At 28.4% G+C, this 27,541-nt stretch overlaps 2 protein-coding genes and 1 long non-coding RNA gene across 3 annotated transcripts; 2 read left to right on the top strand and 1 right to left on the bottom strand.

The window, feature by feature from the left end:
* Window positions 1-3,818: 3,818 nt before the first annotated feature.
* Window positions 3,819-4,880, bottom strand: LOC131639472 (uncharacterized). The gene has a single exon (XM_058909969.1). It carries the CDS (start codon window positions 4,878-4,880, stop codon window positions 3,819-3,821), a length of 1,062 nt encoding a protein of 353 aa, XP_058765952.1.
* Window positions 4,881-6,245: 1,365 nt separating this feature from the next.
* LOC131639474 (uncharacterized) lies at window positions 6,246-7,912 on the top strand. The gene is made up of 4 exons (XR_009294970.1): window positions 6,246-6,525; window positions 6,630-6,944; window positions 7,113-7,261; window positions 7,348-7,912. It is a non-coding gene; the product is annotated as an uncharacterized LOC131639474 (long non-coding RNA).
* A 9,369-nt stretch (window positions 7,913-17,281) lies between these two features.
* Window positions 17,282-26,351, top strand: LOC131639476 (probable inactive leucine-rich repeat receptor kinase XIAO). Its single transcript, XM_058909972.1, has 8 exons — window positions 17,282-17,605; window positions 17,718-17,858; window positions 17,967-18,137; window positions 18,214-18,366; window positions 18,694-18,762; window positions 18,856-19,011; window positions 21,134-21,289; window positions 23,676-26,351. Exons 2-8 carry the CDS (start codon window positions 17,771-17,773, stop codon window positions 23,732-23,734), a joined length of 852 nt encoding a protein of 283 aa, XP_058765955.1. The 5' UTR covers window positions 17,282-17,605; window positions 17,718-17,770; the 3' UTR covers window positions 23,735-26,351.
* The last annotated feature ends 1,190 nt before the right edge of the window (window positions 26,352-27,541 follow it).

Genomic DNA, 27,541 nt, shown 5'->3' with positions numbered 1-27,541 from the left:
TCTCGGCATCCAAGACTGCAATAAGCTCCAATTCCAATTCCCACTAGGGTCCAGCAAGTCACTTACTCTTGCATCTTCTAGTGCTGTTGGCACACTGATCTGATAATCCAGCAAATTTCTACCTGTTTCAAGCCAATTGTCTTCCCATGCATGAATACTTCTCCCATTCCCGATGTTCCAAATGCCAGCACTCAGTACCGCCGGAATGTTTTTGACGATCTCCTTCCAAAGGCTTGAGTCAGACGCTTTAAAATCGAGGTTTACAGCATACTCTTCAACATGGTATTTGCTCCTCAACACCCTACACCATAAATCATCAGAATTACAAATGATTTTCCAGCTTAGCTTAGCAATACACGCTTTATTCATCACATCTAAATTTCGAAGCCCTAGTCCTCCATACGTTTTTGGCTTAGTAATGGTGTCCCAATTAACTGCATGAATCTTCTTGTTATCATTAGTTTCTCCCCATATAAAATTTCGCTGCAATCTATGAATGGTCTCCACACACTTCTTAGGAAGCATATCAGACATCATAGGATAAATAGGAACCGCTTGTAACACACTTTTGCATAGGGTAACCCTGCCAGCTAGCGAGAGATGATTGGTTTTCCAGCTTGCCAACTTTGTTGATAATTGCTCAATCAAATACTGATAATCCATGCTCTTCAACTTGTTTCCTTTAAGTGGAACCCCTAAATATTTCCCGAAACTATATGTTTCCTTGAAGCCTGATATGTGAAGTAACTTTTGCTTCATTCCTCTTCTAACATTATTGGAAAAGAGTATACTAGTTTTCTCTTTGCTTAATTCCTGCCCAGACATATGGCAAAAAGTCCTCAACGTGCTCATAACACATTTCATTTGATTTTCTGTAGCTTCACCAAATAAAAGTAGATCGTCGGCGAACATAAGGTGGCTAATAAGAGGGCCTTGCTTCCCCATTCTGAACATTCTCCAATTCTTATTCTGGACCTCATACTCAATTAAGTGAGACAATTTATCCATACCTAACACAAACAGGTATGGTGAGATTGGATCCCCTTGATGAATACCACGTTGAGGTCGAAAATACTCAGTTCTACTCCCATTCCAATTGACATTCGTGTCCACACTTGTAATTGCATGCATAACAATATTAACAATCACATCAGGCAAATCAATTTCACGTAAAATATTCCAAATGTACTCCCAATTCAACTTGTCATAAGCTTTAGAAAGATCAACTTTAATAGCAAAAAAGCCTTTCTTCCCTTTCTTCTTATTCATCATGTGCATTACCTCTTTGGCTATAATAATGTTCTCGTGGATTGCTCTCCCTGGAACAAAGCCAGTTTGATAGGGTGAGACTATCTTCTGCATGCACTTCTTCATCCTCTCCACAATTATTTTACTCACCACTTTATAGATGGTGTTGCAAAGAGATATAGGTCTAAACTGAGCCACATTCACCGGATTATCCACTTTAGGAATTAAGCAAATATCCGTTTGATTAACTTCAGCAATTTCTCTCGGATTCCTCCATACCTTCTTCACAAAATCACAAACCTGATTACCAACAATAGTCCAGGATTTTTGATAGAAACCTGCTGGATATCCATCCGGTCCTGGCGCTTTCCAAGGGTGCATAGCGAAAACCGCACTCTTAATCTCTTCATCATTCACAGAAGACTCCATCCTTTGCTTATCAGTTGCGTCCAACTTTGGGAAAGTTATTGGAGATTGACGCCAGCTATTCCAACTATGACCCAAGGAAAAGAGATCTTTGTAGTATTTATTAATCATATGGTGAATCTCTTCAACATCTTCAATCCACTGTCCACTTGAATCTTGCAGCATAAGAATTTTATTCTTTCGCCTCCTTGTAACAGCTTTCATGTGGTAGTATTTGGTATTCCGATCCCCATTGATAAGCCATTCAGCCCTAGACCGTTGAAACCACATCACTTCTTCTTTCTTAAGAATATTCGTCATCTCCGTCTGCAAAGTTTGCTCAAGGCTTTTCAATCCAGGATTGTGACTATTTCTTTGCAAACTTGTTTGAATACCACCAAGCCTAGCCATGATTCTTTTCTTTCTACGACTGACTTGCTCCATAGTATCCTCTTTCCACTCTTTGATATTATCTTGCACATGCTTCAAATTCAGATATATATCTTTATCATCTTGCCATGCCTTTTTGAGCATATCATGATAAGAGTCATTCAACAACCAGGCACTCTCAAACCTGAATTTTTTTTCTTCTTTTCCATTAAAGGAATGATCCAAGGTAATCATAAGGGGATGATGGTCAGAAAACTCAACCCTTGCTAAAACTTTGACATAGGCATTCGGAAACTCCAATCTCCACATATCATTACACATAGCTCTATCAAGTTTCTCATATATTCTTTGACCTCCATGATACAGTGGACCTCTCCACGTAAATCTCGGACCACTAGCTCCAAGATCCATTAACTTGCATTGATTAATACGATCTCTGAAGTTATGGCATTTTCTGGCCGACGCAGGAACACCACCTTTCTTATCACTGATGCTAGCAATTTCATTGAAATCACCAGCTAAGAGCCAAGGTACCTTCATTCCTTGCGCAGTAATCTTTAGCTCCTCCCATAATGCTTGTCTATGAACTTCATTAGGGCTAGCGTAAACGGCAGTAAAATACCAATGCTTAGCCTGATGACTCTCAATTTTTAAATGGAGGTATTGCATATCCTTTTTTTCAAGATTGACTGACAAATATTGCTTCTTCCAACCTGCAATAATGCCCCCTGCATAACCTTGATTCTCCATGTAAATCATATCATCAAATCCCAGTGACTTAAATTTCTTGGTCAGTTTCATGGGATCACACCTCGTTTCCATAACTACAAACATAGTAGGTCTATACAGATCAATATAATGCTTACTATATCGATAGAAAGCTTTACCAGCTGCTCCTCTACAATTCCAAACAATCAATTTATTTTGGACATTCATCATTAACACAAAAATAAAGAAAGAACAGGCCCTCAATCAGTTAATCTTCTTGAGTTTCCGAAACCACTTCCATATCTTCATGTAGCCTCTTGCTTTCACTACTCTGCTCTTCAATACTCTTTTCCTCAGTCTCATGATGAACCTCTTCCCTTATCATATCTGGTGAACTGCTCATTACTTGAATATTCATGTCAGGTGGCCTTGTATGAGTAGCAATATCAAGACAAGAGCTAATCATATTTTGTGGTGTGTTGATATCAGGATACTTGATACAAAAAGATTCTCCCTTATCCACCATGTGAAACTTGTTTACACCCACGTCTCTCTTCACGTTTTCCTTCCCTTGATGCACACTTTTTTTAAGATGATATAGGCCCACCACTTTCTCTTGATTTTCACGTAATCCTCCTTCTACTACATGCTTGGTCCCACTCACCCCTGTTCCCTTGAAAGCTGCTGTAACACGTGTTGCCAATTTTAATTTCATCACCTTTTTAGCATTAATGCTCTTTGTTTTCTGTCTATTATTTTCTTGTCTCCCCACGTGTATAGTTTCCTTTTCTCCACCAATAATTGCCTCATGAATTCCCATGCCATTCAACGAATCCATCACTTCCTTATTTAATATTTCCTCTTCTCTCTCCTTATTTATGTCAGCCATAACTTCTTTCTTTTTTTTATTCTTCTCAGAATCCACACTTGCCTTTTTGGGTAGACCCCCAATCATTGCCCCATCAACCTCATTCATTCCACCATCAATTCTCTTTAGCCTATCATTAATCTCCTGATCCTTTCCCGACAAGGAATTGAATCGAGATCCATTCAAATTATTACCAGCATTAATTCTCCCCGGACCACTGTTTTTTTTTTTCCGGCAACCTGTTTCCTCGCCTTTGTTTCTGCACAACCGTCCACGGGCCATCCACAGCATCTGGTTCTTTCAAAATACGCAGCTCCGATGTAGAACTCTCACCTATTTCCACACTACGATTACTCTCCACCATTTTTCCTTTCACTAACAAAGGGCAACCTTCTTTGTAGTGGCCATATCTCCCACAGTGGAGACATAGCAAATGAAGGCCTTCATACTCAATCTTGTATCTTCTACCTTTTATGGAAAACATGGCAAGTAATGGTTTTGTCAGGTTCACTTCCACACACATTCTAGCATACTTACCCCTTTCTTGCTTCACTGTATTTTTATCTACCTTCACTGCCTTGCCCAACCTATTCCCAATGAAAGTCAAGACTCTAGAGTCATAATATTCAATGGGGAGTCCGGCAATCCTTACCCAAACTGCAACTTCTTCAATAGTGTCCTTCTTCGGATGGAAATTTGGGCACCAATCTTTTACAGTCAGGTAGTGATCATAAATAAACCATGGTCCTTCCCCCATTGCTACTCTTTTATCATCTTCATGAGAGAATGCCACTAAATAATAGTCATTACTTAGATCTATTATACTAATGACTCCTTTTTTAACCCACATCTGTCTCAGTCTATTCTCCAAGGCTTTGTAGCCTATTTTCCGCCCTAGCAGCTTGACAATAACACCTCTCCTCCATGGCCGGTGGATCCGTTTCTCTTCTCGATCTGAAAGCACAAAATTTGGACATTCATATCCTCCCATCAGATTTTCCTCCACTGTCATCCCGTCAATATCTTCAATGATTTGATCCAGCATATCAGCTTCAGTATCGTATTCCGCTTTCTCGGTCTCACTGTTACCTCCAGTCACCATATCCTTATAGGTTACAGTATTACCTATAAGATCTCCGACAACCACCTTAGGATGCTTCCCTTCTTTAACTTTCTTAGTGCTCCTCTCCAATTGATCTTCTTCCTCTGTTGGATTTTTTTGGTCTGTGGAGACAAACCCTAGCAGAGGGTTACTCGTCATTTTTTTGGTCTTTGTTGCACCAAAAAAATAACATAAGCATTCGTATTCTAGCCAAGTCATTCGATCACATTTTCAAATTTCTGGAATAGTAAATTTAATTTTTCAAAATAATAATGTCCCCAAGTTTGAGATAAACTATATATAATGCTAGATTGAAAATATATCGGGGGATAAAAAATAATAATTTTATATTGAAAACACAAATTAGTAAAAACTATTTTTATAACTATATTTTTAAACTTTTTTTTTAATAAATGGAAATTAATGTTAGCTATAATTTGCAATATTTTAAATTTAAGTTAATTGTGTACTGGCGAAATTATGTATCACTTTCCCAATACCATAAGAAACAATAGAGTTGACTAGCAAGTATACTCTAATCAAATAATTATTTCCTTTCCCTAATTTAAAAAATTTAACTTTTCAAAAAAATAAAAATAATAATGTCCTCAAATTTTAAGCGTAACATACACGGACTCCAAAGATTTTATTTTTGGTGAACACTCCGGTACCCTTTAGTTTAATTGGGTACTGGTACCCTCAACCAATCAAATATGATAATTCAATGCCATGTCATATTTTTAATTTTATTTATTTTAAAATAAATAAAAAATTTAATAGAATTTACACTAAAGGTACAGGTACCCAACTACTTATCATGGGTACCTAAGAATTTACCTTTATTTTTTACCTAAATTTTTAAATATCAATAAATAAACAAACGTGTTTAAATATAGTCAAGTCATTCTGTCTTTTTTTTCTTTTCAAATTTATTAAATTGTAAATTTAATTTTTCAAAATAATAATATCCCCAAGTTTGAGATTATATATATATATCACGGAATAAAAAATAATAATTTTATATTGAAAAACACAAATAAATAAAAACTACTTTTATAACTGTATTTTTAAATTAATTTTTTTAATAAATGATAATTAATGTTTATTATAATTTTCAATATTTTAAATTTGGGGACAACTTCTCTACCCATCATAAAAAGTTGGGTCCCGTACCTTCAACCAATCACAAATTTCCATTTAATTTTACACATTTAATTAATTATCTATTAACAATATATAAAATTTAAGTACCTGGAATTTCCACGTATACCCTAACTATGTTTAACTTAAACTAATTTAATAATTAAGGACAGCTTAGTCTTATTGTTAAATACTGCATTATGGTTGATTCTAAGTTTGAATTTGCTGACATGACATCACTACAACAATACTGCTCGATTAATTTTTCCCACATTTAAATTTGCCTTTTTTTATTTTTTCCACATTTCATGCATTGAGAATTACAAAATATCATGATTACAGATTCTAGCGTGATTTGTTTTGTCTTTATGGATGTGTGTTGGAATGATAAACCCAAGCAGCCATATGCAACAACATCCAAGCAACAACACGACACAACTTCCTACCACACTAACCTTTCAACTTCTCACGTCTCTCTTTTTCTTCTCCCTCTTTCTGTTTTTCCTCATTCACTCTCTTCATCCCTCCAGATTTCGTTTTCCTCCATCATTTTCCTTTTTCCACAGATTTTGTTTGTTCAGGCTTTTTTCTCCATAGAAGAAATGATATGCTTGAAAAGAAGGGTCTCAAATCCCCATTTTATTTAATGATTGGAACCACTATTGTTAGTTTAATTTTTCAGATCTGAATAATAATGGTTTTAATTTTTGTTTTATGTCGCTTTCTCAAGTATTTTCTTTGACTCATTTGTTTTCAATAAAATGACAGAATCTATTTGTGAGAACAGGAAGATGAAGAAGGAAGAGTATGAAGTTTGAGAAAGCGTGTCTGAGGGGAAGGAAAGGAGGAGGACCAACGAAGAAATATATTATCAGTTCTTAAGCCAAATATATTCTCACCAAGTTTTTCACGCTGTCATTAATACCTAATTCCCAATCTCCAAACACGATATTTATTCAATACACAATCTCCAAGCCCTAATCTCACTTCATCAAATCTTTTCCTTAACCAACTCTTATATAAATATGCAGAGATCTCTGCTGAAATTACATCCCTATCATACTGCTTCTCATCATTATTCAGGTAATGTTATTTTTGTTGGTACAAAATGTATTGTTCGGTTTTGTGTTTGTATATTTTTTTCTTTCAAAAACATGCAAATGTTTCTTCAACCAACCAATGATTTATTGCTTCATGACCATGTCTTTATGGATATCAGTTTAATGGTTTTGTGGGTTGTGGATTTTTCAGTTCACAAAGAATAAGACGTAGATCTGTTTATGGGTTGTGGTTTTGATTTCAAGTGAAGAAGAAATTAGAAATCTGCTTGTGGGTTTCAAGTGAAGAAGAAGATGGAGATCTACTTGTGGGTTGTGGATTCGATTTCAAGCCAAGAAAAAGTAAAATAATATACAAGTTATTGTTGATTGTGTTTCTCTTTTCAATGTTTTATTGTTTTTTAATTAAAAAAATTTCTTTGAAACAGGATCTACTGAAGTAAAAGGTTGATTTAAACTGGATGCGATCGTGAACTTCGGTTTTTATCGATTTCATTTGTGCTTATTTTCTTATTAGCTTAAAAGAATAAAAATCGATTTGCAAGTATTTGATTTATGAAAAGGTTCATACTCTCAAAGTGTGGGTACGATAAAGATAAAGAGAAAGAGGAATGGGGACTAAAAAAATGAAGCAGCTAAAGATCTGCAAAAGGAATTGTGCTTGGAATTGATTCCCTCCTCTATTGTTTGGATGTATAGTTTTTTTTATGTGAAACTCATTTACTTTTTCAAAATTGCAGAAGGATAATTGCAGGAGGATATCCATTAAATGTTTTAAACGTATGGAATGGCACAAAGTGGAATGGCACAAAGTTGGTTAATGATGTTGGGATTGAGGAAATTAAAAAAGAAATGTATAGTTTGCTTCTATATCGTTAGAATTGCATTATAGGTTCTGAAATTTAATATCAATCCATCTTAAGTTGATGGAACAAATAATTTTCGATTTTCTGAATTGTTGAGAAATACGAGGGATTTAAATCGATTTTGAGAGCGATGGAGATTTTGATGTTCAGTTTTTTTTCTTTCATTTAATGAGAGATTTTGTAAATATTTTGTTTCCTTTTACATTTAATTGAAAATGAAAATATAAACTGCAGAAAATGAAAATGCAAATAGTTAGTTAGATATTAATAGAAAATGAAAATTAATACTGTAGAAAATATAAACTTTATAATAAACTTTATAATTTATTTTATGATACAAATATTGATGACTAGGTATAAACTAAGAGAGAATAAGAATCATAAAACGTATAGCGATGCAATGTTTGGGCAGTGATTAACATGAACAATTGAGATTTTGTAATTTTTTATACTTATGGAATAATTAAAAAATAATTTTTTAAAATTAACTTTATAATTTTAATCATGATAAAAAAATAATAAATGATAGTCATGAAAATTTATTTATAAATAGTAATCATAAATTTAATTTTCTTAAGTTTATTAAGAGAGCCCTCTTTTATATGCAGAGAATTGAAATTTATTGTGAAATATAGAATCATAATATTATAAGTATCAAATATAGGGAGAACCACGGTCCAGTGGTGATTGGCGCTGGACTTGGTAGGGAGAACCACGGTTCGATCCCCCGCGACTGCGATCGGGAGGGGGCTTGACCCACTTGATGCCAGAGCTGTTCCCCCGAACCGGACTAAACCGGTGGTTATAAACCTAAAAAAAAAAAAATATAATCTATTTTTCTGATTTTGTGAATATATTTGATTTTTTTGTTTTCATTGCTATTAAAATATCTTTTTAATTTTTCAACTGAAATTTAATTTTTCGTTGTTCAATGCTTTTAATTTGAAGGGAGGTCAGGTATAAAGTTCACTGTTGAATGCAATCATACTAAATTATAATCCTAGAAGTTCTTCCCACCAAAATCTCCCGCCAAAACATTTAATAATTAAATAAATAAAAAATTAATCATACTAAATTATAATCCTACAACTTCTTCCATCAAATTTTTTTTATTTCATTGATAATAATAATAATTAATTATATTAATATTAATTTACTAACTAATAAAAAAACAACCCACCACTTACATCAATTCCCCACGTAATTTAGTTAGACGGTTAAAAGTCACCTCCTCAATTAATGACCAATTTTGTATTTTCATAGTTCTACCCCCTTAATTAATAAAATAAATGGTTAAACCCACCTCTTCAATTATCTCACGTAGTTAACCTCCTTGGAAATAGTTGGAATAGCATAATTAAATAAAAACAAAGAATACTATCAACTTCTCCACTCCTTTACTGGGGAGGTTCACTTAATTCTAATATTATCAACTTCCCCACTCCTCTTAAGTTTTTATTTAAATCCACTCACCACTTTCTCTCACTCATCTCCAAAATTGATCTTAAAATACCAGGTTTCTACTTCTTATTAATATGAGAGTATTATAGGTGGTTTTCTACTTCTTGCTAATATTATTAATGAGAGTATTGACTCTATTATGTTAGAGAGGGTTAAACATAATTCCTATTACGACAGCGTTATTTATAGTGTTGTTGCATCAAAAATTATTTCTATTGTTTAGTTTTTTTATATCTTTAAGGTTGTTGTGTTACATATTGTTCATCAAATAATATGAATTATTAAAGTTATTATTATGAATGTGGTAGGATTATGTATTATGCAATATTTACAGTTTACTTCTTTTATTTATATTTTAATTTGAGTGAACACATGGTTGCAAGATGTTGGCTTCAGAATTTTAAATCAGATTATATATCTAATGAATATGCAAAGAGTCTCAACCTACTTCAAATCAAATCGAAAAGGTTGAAATTTCTTTTTACAAATATTTTTTGTTTATATTTTGTTTCCGTGACTGCATAAAAAAATGATAAGGAATAATAAAGATTAGTTAATGTCATTATTGTGAATGTGACAGAATTATGTCTATTTTTCATTGATTTATTTAGTTCAAATTTTATAATTCAATGTTATAAACCAAATCAACCAAACATTATTTTTTAAATTTATTTCTACTATTCAATTTTTCAATGTTATAATATGTTTTGTCACTCTTATTTTATCGATGTTTGTTAAGTCTTGATTTTTTTAAAAAATATTTTTTATAAACTTTGTATTTAGTAGTCAAATATAACAATTATTTTAAATTTTTTAAATTTAAAACACAATCAATATAAGAAAACATTTATATACTACTATTTCATCTTATTTTATTTTAATCTATTTACAAATCACCACCATCACTTACTTAGTCATACTCATCTTGGTGGCTATATCACTCTTTTCTTGTAGTGTTTGGCTTCTAAAATAAAATTTGTTTAGTCTTTTTATCTTATTATTTTTTCCACTGATAGTATTATTTGTTGGTAAACAAAATATAAGTATTTGTTATGAAGTATTTTTTTTTTAATTTAATTAATAACTCAATTTTTATTAATTTATTACAGAATTTAGTTTTGTTATCCTTCTATAATTTATTTCCATGTCTTATTTATATTTTTGCTCATTTATTTACTATTTTTCCCATTTTTTTTCTTATTTGTCTATTTTTTATTTATTTTATTTTTTATTCTATTACTTACATATATAACACAAGATGATTAATAAAAATTAGATGTGTACATGGTTTTTGTTTACAATTTTACACTTTTCATTTTTTTACAATCATATTAAATTTTTTTTATATTATACAAAACATTAAATTGTTTGATATTTTTATAAGAGAAAAACAATTTAAAAGAAATATTTAAATAAGTTAAATAAGTTTTTAAGTATGTGTTTATTAATAACAATTTAATAAAATTTCCCGTGCATCGCACGGGTAGACGGCTAGTTAATTTGAAAGATCGAAAGGTCACAAGGGAGATAAAAAGTTTTTTTAATTAATTTTTACAATTAATTTGAAAATTAAGTTAAAAGGTTCAGAAGATAAAAACCTTTTTTTAATAAAGATACGGGACCCCAGTTGTTTAGTTTGAAATTCAATTTTGTTTTTAGGTGTTTAATACTACTAATTTGTTTTTTATTATTAAATTTTTTTGAATAAAATTTATATTTTTTACTTGAAATAAAAAACAATTTTTAATTATTTAGTTTTTCAGGAAAAAGTTAATAAAAAAACTAAATCAACAGAGATATTTGTAATTTTTTTTTAAACTTATAAATTACTAAAATGAATAATTTTATAAATTCAAATATTAATACAATTTTTTTAACATGAATTAGTTAAAATATTTTTAACATGAAAAGTTGTTTTAAATGCAGACACGGGAATGTAATATTTTAAGCTTTAAATTCAATTTTTTGATTTCCTTAAATATTTTAGGTAATTAAATGATAATTACAATAATGTCAAATTATCATTTAACCTATACTTTATGAAATTTAATTATTTAGTGAAATCATTATTATTGAATTACAAATTATCATTCTAAAAATATAAGAATAAAAATTATTTTATAATGAGTTAGTTCCTTATTTAAAATAAAATATATTTTAAAATTATTTAAATTTTTATAGAAAGGGTAATCAAATAAAATAACTAAAATATGTAAGAATTTTTACAAATTAACTTTATAATTGTTATCATGATAAAAAATGTTAAATAGTATTCATAAAAATTTAATGATAAATGTTAATCAAATAACTTTAATGATAATAGGTAGAAACTTATGAGACACATATTTACAACGAATAAATAAATTTAAGATGATACGATAAATATTTATTTTCATAATTATTTTTAGAAACATAAATAACTTACAAGAATAAGTTAAAACTATATTTATAAATAGTCAATTATTTTTAGAAACATAAATATTCAATTATTTTTAACAAGAATAAGTTAAAACTATATTTATAAATAGTCACACGAGTTCAAATCATTTACGAAAAAAATTGCATGTGTTGATATAATTATTCGTAGAAACAAAAATAAGTTAGAATAACTTTTATAAATAAGAATAAGTTACAAATATTTGTATAAATGAAAAAAAAAACAGCTATTGAAGCATTTGTTTTTAACATGAATAAGTTAAAATATTTTTTATAAATTGTCATAGTTTCAAGACACTTATAAACGAGAACAAATCTAAATATTGATATAATTACTCTTACAAACGAAAGTAAGTTACAATAATTTTTATAAACTCATGATTATATATTATAAGTATACGTATGTTAACCAAATGAATACATGAAATGAATTAACGGGTATATGTGACACATCTATGAGATAGCAGTTGCAGACTGTTCATTTTAATGTCCATCTGTTAAATCTTTCTTTTGCTACTGTTTTATATAATTGAAGTTAGAGAATCAATTGTACGGTTTATTATATACTGATCAATGCTTAAAAGTTGGTGCATGTTATTAACCTATATTTCGTAATTAATGAAGCTCATCTCGACTTTTTTTGGTTAATATACTATTTAACTCAGATTTTAATACATTTTAATTGTTTGTTATTATCTTAATATTGACATAAGATAGAACTATACGAAACATTATTAGATCATGCGGTATGAAAACCATACGAGACCCGTGCGACAGCAAATAATGTTGATAACTTCGTACTCTTCCTTGGTCCAGTTGATTCACAAATTAAAATAATGTTGATACAGTTGATTTTATAAACCGGAATAAATTACAAATATTTGCATAAACGGGAATAGTCAACTATAGATACAATTGATGTAATAAACGGGAATAAGTTACAAATAGTTTTATAAACAAAAATAGTCTATTGTTGATACAATTTATTGACATTTATTGAGCCACCATTTAATTTATTTTTTCAAATTCAAATTATTCTGACATTTATTGAGCCACCATTTAATTGAGCCATTCTAAATTACACTACAATCAATGTAAAAAATTGAGCCACTATTTAGTTGAGCCATTCTAAATTACACTACAAATAAATTGTCAAATTAAATAAATTAAACAAAGAAGAAATAATAAAAATATTATTAAGAATAAAAACTTAGTAATCAATAAAAACGATTTGACTCTCTCTTTTCTTTCGTTTTCTCTTTTGATATTCTTAGATCTACTTTGTGATTTTTCTACTAATATCTACAATAATAAATGTTAAATTATTATTTAATATTATTATTTATTTTTGAGTGAAGACCTATTTTGGTCCCTCACAAATATTACACGAGTCAAATTAGTCCCTCACAAAAAAATTGACCCAACTTAATCCCTTACAAAATTTAACCGGATCATATTAGTCCTTCTGCTAATATTTTTCTCAAATCGGTTTTTTCCTACTTCTAAACCGGTTCTTTTTATACTTTTAAACCGTGACTGGAATGACACGTTGGATTTTTTTTATTTTTTATTTTTTAAATACTAAATTAATTTTTATTTTTAATTTCATTTTTAAACAGTTATCAATGAATAATATCAAAAAAACCAACAATATTTCTTATAAAGTAATTTTTAAACAAGTAATTTCCATGATTTCTTCTAATATTAACAAATTCTATACATAAATTTTTACCTATGATGTCTCAAATCCAAGTCACTTCAAGTTAAATGATTTTCACTTTACAACTAGATAAATCAATTTCTATCGTTAATAAAGTAACTATCATTTACAACTAAAAAAATCGATTTCTATTGTTAATAAAATGACTATTATTTACAACAATACAGATCGATTTCTATTGTTAATAAAGTGACTATCATTTACGACTAGATAAATCAATTTCTATTGTTAATAAAGTGATTATCATTTACAACTAGACAAATCAATTTCTACGGTTAGTAAAATGACTATCAATAGCAACTAGACAAATCAATTTCTATTGTTAGTAAAATGACTATCATTTACAAATAGACAAATCAATTTCTATTTTATTAAATTAACTGTCATTTAATCTGAAGAGACTTAGGTTCGAGATCATATTGATACAAATTTTGTATTTTGTATTTTAAATTTAGAATTGTTTAAGATTAACCACATGGGCCTGAGTTCAACTCCTTATAAGAAACAATTTTGGCTTTTTTATATTATTAATTAATAATTGTTTAAAAATTAATTTAAAAATAAAAATTAATTTAGTATTTAAAAAATGAAAAATAAATAAATCCAACGTGGTAGTCTAGTCACGGTTTAAAACTAGGAAAAAACCGGTTTGAAAAAAATATTAACAGAAGGACTTATATGATCCGGTTAAATTTTATAAGGGATTAAATTGGGTCTATTTTATTTATTGTGAAGGACTAATTTGACTCGTGTAATAATTGTGAGGGACCAAAATGGGTCTTCACTCTTTATTTTTTGACATTCTTATATCTAATTTTTTATTTTTTTGTACTGATATCTACAATAATAAATATTATACTATTATTTAATAATGTAACTTTTTATTATCTATAATAAATTTATATTAAAGCAAAACTCAATGTATTATTAAAATTAATATTTAATATTATAATTTATTTTTTGTCATTCTTATATCTAATTTTTTATTTTTTTCGTAATGATATCTACAATAATAAATATTATATTATTATTTAATAATATAGTTTTTTATTATCTATAATAAATTTATATTAAAGCAAAACTGAATGTATTATTAAAATTATTATTCTCCAATATTAAATAATAATTTCTCAATAGATAAATGTATTCACAAATTAAAATAATGTTGATACAGTTGATTTTATAAACCGGAATAAATTACAAATATTTGCATAAACGAGAATAATCAACTATAGATACAATTGATGTAATAAACGAGAATAAGTTACAAATATTTTATAAACAAAAATAGTCTATTGTTGATACAATTTTTTTTTATAAACGAAAAAAGACTATTGTTGATACAATTATTTTTATAAACGAAAATAAATATCAAATAACTTTATAAACTGGAAAAGTCTACTATTAATACAATATATTTATAAACGTGAATAAGTTAAAAATATTTTTATAAATGCGAAAAAGTATATTGGTGATACAATTATTTTTATAAACGAAAACAAGTTACAAATATTTTAATAAACAAGTAAAATCTACTAATTATTTTGATAAAATTATTTTACCCAGCGTTGGATCAAATAAGTGTTTTATAAACGGGTTCTAAGTATTTTTATATTGGATCAAATAAGTATAGTGTTGTTATATTACTTTAATCAATGCATAAAGGTTGCTACATATTTTTTGTTTATATTTGTGATTATGTGAATGTTTATAACCCGTAAAACAAATTTAAAAACTGACAAATGACATATTGCGACGTGTAATTATTGTTTTAGTTAAAGAGCTAAAATTTGGATGTATTATTAGCTCTTATATCGTTAACTATTATTTAACATACCATATGTTTAATTTTTATTCCGATAGTCATCCAATTAATATGAGTATTGTTTACATATATACGGAATAACTTTATAAGATAGATCTTATCCACGTAATATTAAACTCAAACGGCCCCGTGCGATAGCACGGATATCCCGCTAGTAAAGTAATTCAATTGTTGGTTGTTTCCAAGATATTTTACATTGAAGGTAACTCTACCCAACTTTTTGAGTTGGGTAGATAAGAATCCACCTTTAACTTTAAATTTAAGTTAATAGTGTATGTTGGTGAAATTATGCATCACTTTCCCAATACCATAAGAAACAATAGAATTGACTAGCAAGTCTACTCTAATAAAATAATTATTTCCTTTCTCTAATTTAAAAAATTTAACTTAAAAAAAAAAAAGTAATGTCCTCAAATTTTAGGCAAGCGTAACATACACGGATTCAAAAGATTTTGTCTATTTTCAAATTTTTTTACCTAAATTTTCAAATACATAATAATAAAACCTAAATACACTCATTCACAAAAGTAGTACAATAAATAAACGGGTGTGTACAACACGGAAAATACAAAAAGAAAAAGTAGAGTTACTTGTAAGTCTTCTTAATAAGTCAAGTCATTTTGTCTCTTTTTTAAATTCATTAAATAATAAAAGGCAAAATACTTTTTGTCCTATATTTTATCCTCAGAGTTCATTTTGGTCCCTTAATTTTATAAAGTTTCATATTAGTCTTTTAACTCTTCAAAAGGTGTAATTTTAGTCCTTTTTGTCATATTAGCGACCAATTTAGCGACCAATTTTTCAGTTTTTTCGTCGCTAATATGACAAAAAAGACTAAAATGACATCTTTTAAAAAGTTATGGGACCAATATAAAACTTTTTAAAATTAAGGACCAAAATAATAAATTTAATTTTTCAAAATAATGATATCCCCAAGTTTGAGATAAACTATATATAATGCTATATTGAAAATATATCAGGGGATAAAAAATAAAAATTTTATATTGAAAACATAAATTAAAAAAGAAAACTATTTTTATAACTATATTTTTAAATTAAATTTCTTAATATAAGGGAATTAATGTCGGCTATAATTTACAATATTTTTAATTTAAGTTAATATAGCGTATGTGGGTGAAATTATGTAGAACTTAAATTTTCCAATTCCATAAGAAACAATAGAGTTGACTAGCAAGTCTACTCTAATCAAGTGTTATTTCCTATCTCTAATTTTAAAAAATATTTAACTTTTCAAAGAGATAATATCCTCAAATTTGAGATAAGCGTAACATACACGGATTCAAAGGATCTTGTCTATTTAAACGGCCAAATAATCTCATTTTCTATAAACCTGTGAAGATGAAAATGAAGAGGCTATTAGTATGTGTGTTTGTTTTAGTAGAAGTACTAATGTGTTGTGAATGTTGTTGGAAGCAAGAGAGAGATGCTCTTATTTCTCTAAAGAATAATGCTATACTTACACCCCAATCTTACACCAATACTTACACCAAACACTGTTCATCGTATTTATACGGTGAACAGTGTTTTTTTAAATAAAATAATAATATTTATAAAAAATATTTTTTATTTTTAAAATTATGGACGACACTGTTCATGTAAAGACGTGCATTAACCAACTTCATTACTGCATTAACCAAGTTTTTACACTGCATTAACCAAGTTTGGTGACTGCTAAAAATCAATTTTAATACCTGGATGTTGCATTAACCAACTTCATTACTGCATTAACCAAGTTTTTACACTGCATTAACCAAATTTGAGTAATGCTATTCTTACACCTATGAACAGTACTTTTCAGTAGTCATTAAATTTGGTTAATGCAGTGTAAAAACTTGGTTAATGCAGTAATGAAGTTGGTTAATGCAACATCCAGGTATTAAAAATAATTTTTAGCAGTCATCAAACTTGGTTAATGCAGTGTAAAAACTTGGTTAATGCAGTAATGAAGTTGGTTAATGCACGTCCTTACATGAACAGTGTCGTTCGTAATTTAAAAAAAAAAAATTTTTATAAATATTATTATTTTATTTTAAAAAACACTGTTCACCGTATAAATACGGTGAACAGTGTTTGGTGTAAGTATTGGTGTAAGATTGGGGTGTAAGTATAGCATTACTCTTCTCTAAACTCCCATTTGGACAATACCATGTCATCTTGGGAAAACAACAGTACTGATTGTTGTGAATGGGAAGGAGTTGAATGCAACACCACCACTGGAAGAGTCACCAAACTCAAACTTGACTCTGGTGGTGGACCTTGGCAAGTTAACTACTCTGATTTTAGAATCTTCAAAGATTTGAACACTCTCGATTTGTCAGTTATTAGTATATCCAATTGAACAAGAGCTGATCAAGAAGGTTATTTTTCATACAAATTCTATATTCTAATAATCTGCTACTATGTAAAAAGGAATCTATTTTATTTTTCACTTGGTAACCCTCGTTTTCATTTACACATATTGTTATGCAGGGTTGAAAAATTTGGAAGTTCTTGACTTGAGTGATAATTCTTTCGATAATGCTATGAGCATTCTGTCTTGTCTGGATGGACTTTCGTCTCTTAAATCTCTATCATTAGCTGATCTTACTTTCGACAGCACTTCATTATACAGTGAGGCCAATATAGTTTTCTTTCTTAACAGATTAATTAATTAAAGAGAATCAATAGTTCTTTATTTTGTCCAGCAAATCAACAAACTTATTTGTAGTTATACTGTAGCTTTTCAGATAGTTTTGGAGACAATTTCCTCAAAGTTGCTGCATCTGGAGGTCCTTGACTTAAGTGGAAACAATTTGACAAATGAAATACTTCCTTCACTAAGGGGATTCAAATCTTTGAAAGAACTGTATTTGGATGGCATTAGATTGGACTCAGATCTTCACATACAAGGTAGAATATATTAGCACTTATTATGATAACTAGCAGGTGGTTTTTAACTAACACAATATATTAATTTAACATGTAGAATTATGTGCCACCATATTGAAGAATCTTGAGATTCTTGACATCTCCAACAACAACTTCAATAACACTGATATTGGATCTGCTCTTAGTGGACTTTCTTCCCTTAAGAATTTAAATTTAGCATGGAATGAAATTACTCCGAAATCAATTCATAGTATGTCATACTTTAACTATTTGATTTTTGGGTTAAGTATGTTTAAATTCCTATAAAGTTAGAAATTTTAATTTTTAGTCTCTCATGTAACTTAACGATGGTTTTTACAACTTAGCGACTGAATTAACAATGATTTTTAGCATGAAGAATCAAAAGTTAAATTTTTTAACTTTAGAGGGACAATTCTTTAACGAAATGTTTAGAAGGACGAAAAATGAAAATACCTAATTTTAGAGGGATTTTAAACATATTTAACCCTTAATTTTTTTCTTTTATTTTCTTAAAAAATACATGGCCCTTTAATCATGTATGCTTGTATATTGGTAGATATATCAAAACTGAGATCTTTGGAGATTCTTGACTTGGGTGAGAACAATTTGAAGTTATGGCCTGCAGGTTTGTTGTCATTATTTGATGATAATCTATGTTCTTTAAGTTCCATATTCTTAGTGAGTGCAGGTAATGACATGTTCTACATTTTTATATTAGAGAATCATAGATTTGCTTGGCCGTCCGGTTTACAAGTGCTTGTGTTAAACAACAATGATTTCAGCAACGATATTATTTCATCCATAAGTGGTCTTTCACATCTCAAATCTCTTGACGCGAGCAGCAACAACTTGAAAGGATCACTAGATATTACTGGTCAGTATGGATTGATAATCATTTTAGTGATTCACTTTATATGATTAACACTATTTAACCTTGTTCCAATAACATCACTTCACACATGAATCATTTTATTTATATAGTTATTAATTATTCTAACATAATTGATTAATAGTACAACTTTTTTTACATCAATTTTTTACTCTTTTCTTAAATGATTTTAGTACATTTAATTTATCAGTTAAAATTATTAATAATAAGATATTTATCTATTGCAGGATAAATATCTTATTATTAATAATTTTAACTGATAAATTAAATGTACTAAAATCATTTAAGAAAAGAGTAAAAAATTGATGTAAAAAAAGTTGTACTATTAATCAATTATGTTAGGTATGATCTATATGTATGATCTATATGATATTATGTTTCAATCCAACGTTTGAATTTAAAAAATATTAATTCAAGATGTAGTTATTGAACGGGTGTAACTCGTGGTGTAACTCTCCGGGTGTAATTTTATCCCTCCTCATATATATATATATATATATATATATATATATATATATATATATGTCTAAAGTTTTTAGAGGTTCTGTATAGGTTAATCACAATTTCTTAATACTGAGGCTTTGTACCGTAGGTCGTCTCATGTTTTTGGAGGTCCTGTGTAGGTTAGTCAAAATTTAACCATGAAAAAATGAAAAAAATAAATAGAGGCTCGTCTTAATCACAATTTGACCTGATAAATATTTTATGAGGCCCTATTATCTATAGTTTATCCTTAAGAAATTTGAGGCTTTGTGCGGTAGCTCGCCTTGCACACCCTTAAAGATGGCTAATATATATTATTTGCTCTTTTTAATTTTTTTTAAATTAAACCTATCTTTAAATTGATAAGAACGAGGCATTGATTTATTGATCGAATTATTAGATTACTGACAGAACCTCGTGATTAAAAACCATACTAAATAGAATATTTCAGTTAAATAAATTGGACAATTTAGACGTATAAGTCAATTTGTATAGCAAAACTATATAATTATTAATCCGGTCAAATCAGATAACTCAATCTCTAAAAAAATCACGATATTTAACAAATTTTAAAATATCATAATTTTACAAATTCATTCTTTAAATTTAAATTCTAAACATAATCATTAGACATAACAAAATAATATAAAATACAAATCAAAATATATTTTGAACAAAGTCTAATTGGAACATAAATTAAATAACAAAATAAGTGAAGTGTCTAATAAATTTAACTTAAAGAAGGAAAAATTGTTTTAAATAAGTTATGAATCCACATATATTTTAAATTTATAGCTTATCCATCATTTTCCAAAATCGTCGGTTCACCAATTTTTTTTTTTTATAATTTTGGTCGGCTCTATATGATATTATGTTTCAATCCAACGGTTGAATTTAAAAAATATTAATTCAAAATGTAGTTATTGAATGAGTGTAACTCGTGGTGTAACTCTTCGGGTGTAATTTGATCCCTCCTCATATATATATATATATATATATATATATATATATATATATATATATATATATATATATATATATATATTAGAAAATAAATTAAATAGTATGTAAAAAATAAAATAAATAAATTACTTAAAATAAGACTTTAAAATAGGATTTTATACTAGCATAGCTTTATAAAAAGACTAAACCAAATAAAAAAATTCTATAATAAATAATAAGTCATACTAATAATTATATCCGTGCGATGTACAGAAAGTAAATTATCTTAACAAAAATCTAATATAATTTTAAAATATAGTATATAATTAGTAATTATATCTAAATAAGTTTAGACATAAGTAATAATAAATTTGAAAAATAATAGCAATTGAATATGATTATATTTTGAAAAAATTGACATCTACATTAGTTATATTCATAATACATTCCATGAGAAAGTAATAAAAAATAAATTTAATTAGTGTATCCTAAAAAAAATTTAAACCAAATTACCAAAAATACTAAAGTTCAAACAAGTGAAATTAATAAATTAATTTGTTTACCCTAAAAATTACTTGATATTCAACTTATTATTTTATCTTACATAGTAACAATCTTATTTCATTCCTAAGTTATATATTCTTAATGAGTAATAAATGACATATTTTGAATCTTTTGTCAGAGAATCATGGATTTGCATGGCCTTCCAGTTTACAAGTTATTAGTTTGAGCTCAAATAATTTCAGTAACGATATTATTTCATTCATAAGTGATCTTTCACGTCTCAAATCTCTTGACTTAAGGAGCAACAACTTGAAAGGATCACTAGATATTACTGGTCAGTATTGATTGATAATCATTTTAGTGATTCACTTTATTTGATTACACTATTAAACCTTGTTCCAGTAACATCACTTCACACATGAATCATTTTATTTATATAATTATTAATTATTCTTACATAATTTATTAATAGTGCAACTTTTTTTATCAGTTTTTTACTCTTCTTAAATGATTTAAGTACTTTTAATTTATTAGTTAAAATTATTATTTATAGTATTTTCTTGTTATTGGATTACATAAGCAACCAATCATCATCAATATTCATTCATAAAATAAAATTTAAGAAGAGTTACAAGGTAAATAATTAAAAAAATAAATTTTTTTACCCACCTCTTAACCTTCTTAGTCACCCCTGGCGAATTTACCAAAATACTCCTTGTTTCGGAAATACATTTTCGAAAACGTACTTTTATTGAAAATAAAGGTGTTTTCGGAAATGCAGTTCCGAAAACACGAAAAAAAGGTGTTTTCAGAGATGCATTTTCGAAAACACCCCCTTTTTGAGTTTTCGGAGATGCATTTCCGAAAACACCCCTTTTGGGGAGAGGGGTGTCTTCGGAGATGCATATCCGAAATATTCCAAGACCAAATTAGTCTTAGAATGTTTCGGATATACACTTTCGAAAGAATTCAATAATTATTAAAAAATTAAAATCAATGTGAATCAATACAATTAATAGGTATAAAATCAAGGTGAATCAATAAAATGAAGGTGAATCAATAAAATCAAGGTGAATCAAAATTTTTTAAACAATTTTAAAGTTAAAAATTATTTACCTAACTTATATAAATCAAAAACATTTTAATTTTGTAAGTAAATTTTGAATTATATAAAATTAAATATAAAATTTATTCATTAAATAAAATTAAGACAAAATCTTTTTTTAATTTTTTAAACTAAATAAAAAATTATAACTCATTTTTAATTATGAATCATAATAAAAATATATAAATATATAATAATAATTATTAATTTTGTAAGTGAAATATATAAATATATAATATATAAATATATAATGATTATTATAAATTAAAACACGCATTTTTTTTAATTTTTATAATTATTATATAAATATATTTATAATTAATATATAATAATTATTATATAAATATATAAATATATAATAATTTTTATAAATATATAATAATTATTATAATTATTATATAAATTAAAACACTCAATTTTTTAATTTTTTGTAAATATATAATAATTATTATAAATATATAAATAAGAAATTATAACTCATTTTGTAAGTGAAATTATTTTAATTTTTTAATTAAAATTATTTTAAATTTTAAAATACGAATCAGAATATAAATATATAATAATTATTATTCATAACTCATAAATTATATCAAAATATATAATTATTATTATTCATTACTCATAATTTATATCAAATTTATGATATGTGAATTAATTAATATCCTAAAATTAATTTTTGGGATTTTTAATTTTTTTTTTGTTTTTTCGAAGATGTATCTCCAAATTAATAAAAATTTCAATTTTTGGGATTTTTTTCGGAAATGCTCTTCCGTGAAAAAATTTAGAAAAAAAATATTTCCAAAATGCATTTCCGAAGCGGGGTAAAGTGGGATTTTTCGCTGGGGGTGACCCCATAAGGAGGTGGGTAAAGAAAAAACCTTAAAAAAATTATGTTAGTGACTTAATTCAAATTTTGTTTGATATTCTTCTTCTTTATAAAAAAAATTATTTTTTATAAAAAAAAATAAACAAAAAAAATGTAAGTTATAAATATGATAAACAAATTAGAATTTCAAACAAATCATATTGAGATGTTTTTATCTTATATAGTTTTATCATTTCAATTATTAAAACTACTTTTCACTACAGGAAAATTGACTTTTCGTGACACTCATAATCCGTCACTAAAAGTCAAATATCTGTAGGTAGAAATATAAAAAACTTTTAGTGACACCTCCTTTTGGCGTCAACTTTAAGGGGGTGTGGTGTGATGCTAAACTGATTGTCACTATAACTTTTAGTGACAGACAATATAAAACGTTTGTCACTATATCTTATACTAGTTTAATATGTAGCAAAAGTTATACCTACGACTTTGTGGGTGTCACTAAAGCTTATATAAATATAATTTTAATATTTTTAAATTTTATTTTTAAAATACAATAAATTCTAAATTATATTTTTTAATATTATTATTAAAATAAAATTATTCACTAAAAATACTTTACAGTACATTCTCAACTATGACAAAACTAAATAACTTAATCTAAACATTTATGCAAATTTTTATTAAATTCAAACATTAAGATTCATTTCATATAATGTAAATTAGAACTACTTAAAAAAAATTATATACTAATTTTACAATCGAACTTTTCATGTTCTTATTTTTTAGATTCTTACAATCTGGACTTAGCAATTTCTATCATAGTCTCACCAAGCAAGTCACCATAACCAACAATTCTTGAAGCATGTCTCCAAAGCTCACTCAAAAATAATAATCCTTGTTGAAACATAATGGACACCTAAATGTTGAGGCACGAGACTCTTGGCACTGTGAAATATCTGAGGTCAAGGCTCCCTCTTGAAGTCTGAGGCCAAGGCTCCCTCTTGAAGTCAACTACTCCCCTCAAAATCGCCAAAGCAACCTCTTGTTCAGTCTCTGAAATCAAAAACCAATCCAAAAATCTTAGCACACACAAATAACCAGTTAACTAGTAAGTATGATTATATATGATTATCAGCACTCATAATTTATTGCAATTTCCATCAACTCGTCGCTAAAACCACTTGAAAATTAATATCACCATCTAACTAAATTGTGCTTCCATTCCATATAAGAACAACCCTTTGAGAAAGCCTGAAATATTCTTGGTGGATTATACAAAAAAGCAATAGCAAGCCTTTCTGGATAATGGTTTTGCAAAATGTGAATAATATCATAAGTAGTTTTAATAGCAATGTTTGTGCTAAATGAAAATCCCGTGAAGTCTATCAACCATAACATTTGTTCTTGACCATCAGAAAGATTAAGTACAGCATTTTCCAACAGATAGACTAAATGCTTGATATTATTTTCTGCTGATGTTGTATTCTGACAGAAGGAAACAAATTGAACAGAGTAAGTTAATCTGTTATGTACAGAGAAGCCTTCGTAATTAACTACATATATAGCCTTAATAACAATGAATGTACATCTTAGTTCAAACCTGCATCCCTGGTCTCATAATAAGTACTCTCATAATAAGTACTGTCCTCCCAAGTCTATCATGAAAGTTAGCTCAAGATACTTTCCCCGTCTCGCCCTCATGTGCTACTGCAGCCTGAATTTAGAAAACCATTTAGTCAGATGATGACTTCATTAAGCCCTAGCAGGCTACGTAGATATTAAACTCATGCAGAAACACGCCATCCTAAATGTATTCATTAAAACATACTCCATTATGCATCAAATTGAACTAAAGCACCAACCTGGATAATGATCTTAGCACACTCATATTATCCATCAAATTGAACTAAAGCACCAACCTGGATAATGATCCTGGCACACTCATTGCAACGAAACATAGTCACATACAACCACTGCATTAATCAAAAAAAGAAAATAGGAAACTTCTTTTAGATGCTAACTGGTATAAGCAGTACATGCTATATGTGTGCTAATGGCATAGCCCAGGTTAAAGTTGCAAAAGCAACGTGATAAATAAAGTATCACTAAAAAAACTATCATTTGAAAGAGGTGCTTAGGGAGAAAAAAACAACTTTCGTAATCGATATATCTAAAAATATACAACAACTATCCGTACGTAAATTAGTCTACATTTAAAAAGAAAAGATTGAGGAAAACATCTACAATGGCAACAAGAGAAGCAGCAATCATTGTGAAAATATCACCGGCGTTAAAAGAAGGGGTTCCCCATTGCAACTAATTCGGGAGACTTATCCTGCACAGATGTACAAAAACCTAATTAAAATGGTTACTAGCTATTGTAAGAGGTGCAAAACTATTAAGGACTGACCAACGAGCTGCAGTGATCAACCTAGACCGGTCAGTGCAGCAACTGAATTGAGTCAATTGTGGTTTTTATTATATGCACTAGCCGCGGTAAAAATTTCAGCAAATAGCCATGAAATTCCAATTGTAGCTATGATTGCAACGTGGTCGACGCCTTTTGATCCCATCTTTTGTGGAATGTACTGCAAGGAGATTCGATTACGGAAAGTTTCGTTAAATGATCAATTTAAAATGTTGAGCTATTTCAAAATGACAAAAGCAAATATCAAAGAATAACACGGTATATCCACAATTACAAATGGAATACCCACCAATGATATTAGGAACATACAGGTAGACAGATGATTTATTGGATCTTGGTGCAGGTTTTTTGGCCATTGAAGCTTCTTCTTATACTCTAAAGCTTTCCTATAAAGAATATGGAATTTCCAATCAAATGCTTACCTGCACAAATAATTTCCAGTAAAAAATCCAAGCTACACAGTCCCATCATATTTCATGCATATGTAAGAAAACCGATAACAAAAACACTCATCAACAGAGCATGTCAATAAGTGCTAAATTTATTAGCTATATTTGATAATTAAAAATACGATGCAAAAAGGTCATTGTAACATGGAATCTTTAAATTATCTAATGCTATGTCATCAATAGTACCTCTATGGAGCTCAATGGATATTTATCATTACCACAACAAGAGTACAATCAGAAGAGCCACTAACAAGAAGATACGGTGCATGATCACTCCAAGCAACTACTTGAACCTGTAAGATGAATAAGGAAATGTATCATTGGCTCAAATATTTAGAATAGTAATTAAAAAAAATACAACTCTTGCCTTGTCTAAGTTATGTTCCAGGGTAGTAGCACATGTTCCAGTGGCTATGTCCCAAATCTTTACTAGTATATTTAAAATAGTATAATTCACTAGAAGTAGTTTTGTTTGAAATATATTCTCTCGACGTGTATTGAATGAGCTTAATCATCATGTGAGTCATTAGAATTACAGTCTACACTTTAGACATATAAATGACATGATAAGCTCATAATATATGCAAGTTAAACATTAGATTATTATGAAAAAAACAACCCATACAAAATGGAACAAAACAAAGGTGTAAGCAAATGTAAAATAAATATGTATTAATGTATTAATATATTCTATTCATTTTATACCCATTTTATACCAGCTCTAACACATACTGACAATTATTTTCACTCTGAATGCATTTAAGGAAATGTCAATCCTCATCGCCTCAGTTGAATTTTCTTTGGCCACAAATCCCGCAAACACATGATGGACAAATTCAGTCACCATCAGGGACATCCTATAAAGGAAAAACGAAGTCCAATTATTGGTGCGGAAGAATTAAACTGAAGTAAATATGAGAATAATAAATATACCATGTACTAGAATGAAAATGGTTAACCTACCTCCACACCAAGACACGTCGCCATGACAGAAGCACATGTTCTATCAGTCAACTTGCTTCAATGTGAAATTTAAAAAAGAAAGCCTAAAAGCTAATAAAATCAATATATGAATATCCCTGTTATTGAATACACATACCAAAATTACCGAACAAAATCCCAAAATTCAATTCAAACTCGTTCAAAATTACAACTAACGGTCAAAAGGAGCACACTCTAGGAACTTCATGATGAACAATGTTCAACTAGTTGAATTTGACGAAAATAATCGAAGGTAAAACCCTAGTTTTCTGTCTTTGATAAACGAATATCCCTGTAAGATAAAAGCAATCGAAGATTAAGAACATTTCGAAATAATTCATGAAACGAAATGATAACTGTATAAAATCAGTGACGACGAATTGCAACAAAATTCAGTGACGAGAACAAGATTAGAAGTGAAAGTACTATGTGTTGAAATGAGAGAAATCAGAGAAAAATTGAAAATAGGTAAGGATGATTGAATTACCAAAGAGAAAGAAGATGAAAATTGGTTGGTTTGTTGACGCTTTGGGAAGATCGCAGACGAATTTTCGATGTTAGGGTTTGAAATTTGGGGAAAATAAAATGGTTTCGAAACGGTGAAAATGGATGTTCTGTGTTTTGATTAAAAGATTAGATAGATCAATATATGTGGATGAGGGGGGTCTTAAACTTAGTTTGCAAAAATTTAAGTGTTAATTTTTTAATTAGTATGTAATTAGTAAAGTTAATTTTGACAGTGAAAAAAAAAAGTTAAGTTTTGTGTTTTTTTAGTGAAAATAATAATTTTATAA

This window comes from Vicia villosa, unplaced genomic scaffold, assembly GCF_029867415.1.
Source record: "Vicia villosa cultivar HV-30 ecotype Madison, WI unplaced genomic scaffold, Vvil1.0 ctg.002649F_1_1, whole genome shotgun sequence".
Classification (NCBI taxonomy): domain Eukaryota; kingdom Viridiplantae; phylum Streptophyta; class Magnoliopsida; order Fabales; family Fabaceae; genus Vicia; species Vicia villosa.
The sequence above is the reverse complement of the archived record's forward strand: the minus strand, read 5'-3'. Positions and strand labels throughout refer to the sequence as shown.

What these genes read in the sequence shown, in the direction of transcription:
- LOC131639472 (XM_058909969.1), bottom strand. Translation starts at nt 4,880, where the DNA reads ATGACGAGTAACCCTCTGCTAGGGTTTGTCTCCACAGACCAAAAAAAT.
- LOC131639476 (XM_058909972.1), top strand. Translation starts at nt 17,771, where the DNA reads ATGAGCATTCTGTCTTGTCTGGATGGACTTTCGTCTCTTAAATCTCTA. An exon ending in CTCAGATCTTCACATACAAG is followed by an intron (nt 18,138 to 18,213) that starts GTAGAATATATT and finishes TTTAACATGTAG; the next exon opens with AATTATGTGCCACCATATTG. An exon ending in TACTCCGAAATCAATTCATA is followed by an intron (nt 18,367 to 18,693) that starts GTATGTCATACT and finishes GTATATTGGTAG; the next exon opens with ATATATCAAAACTGAGATCT.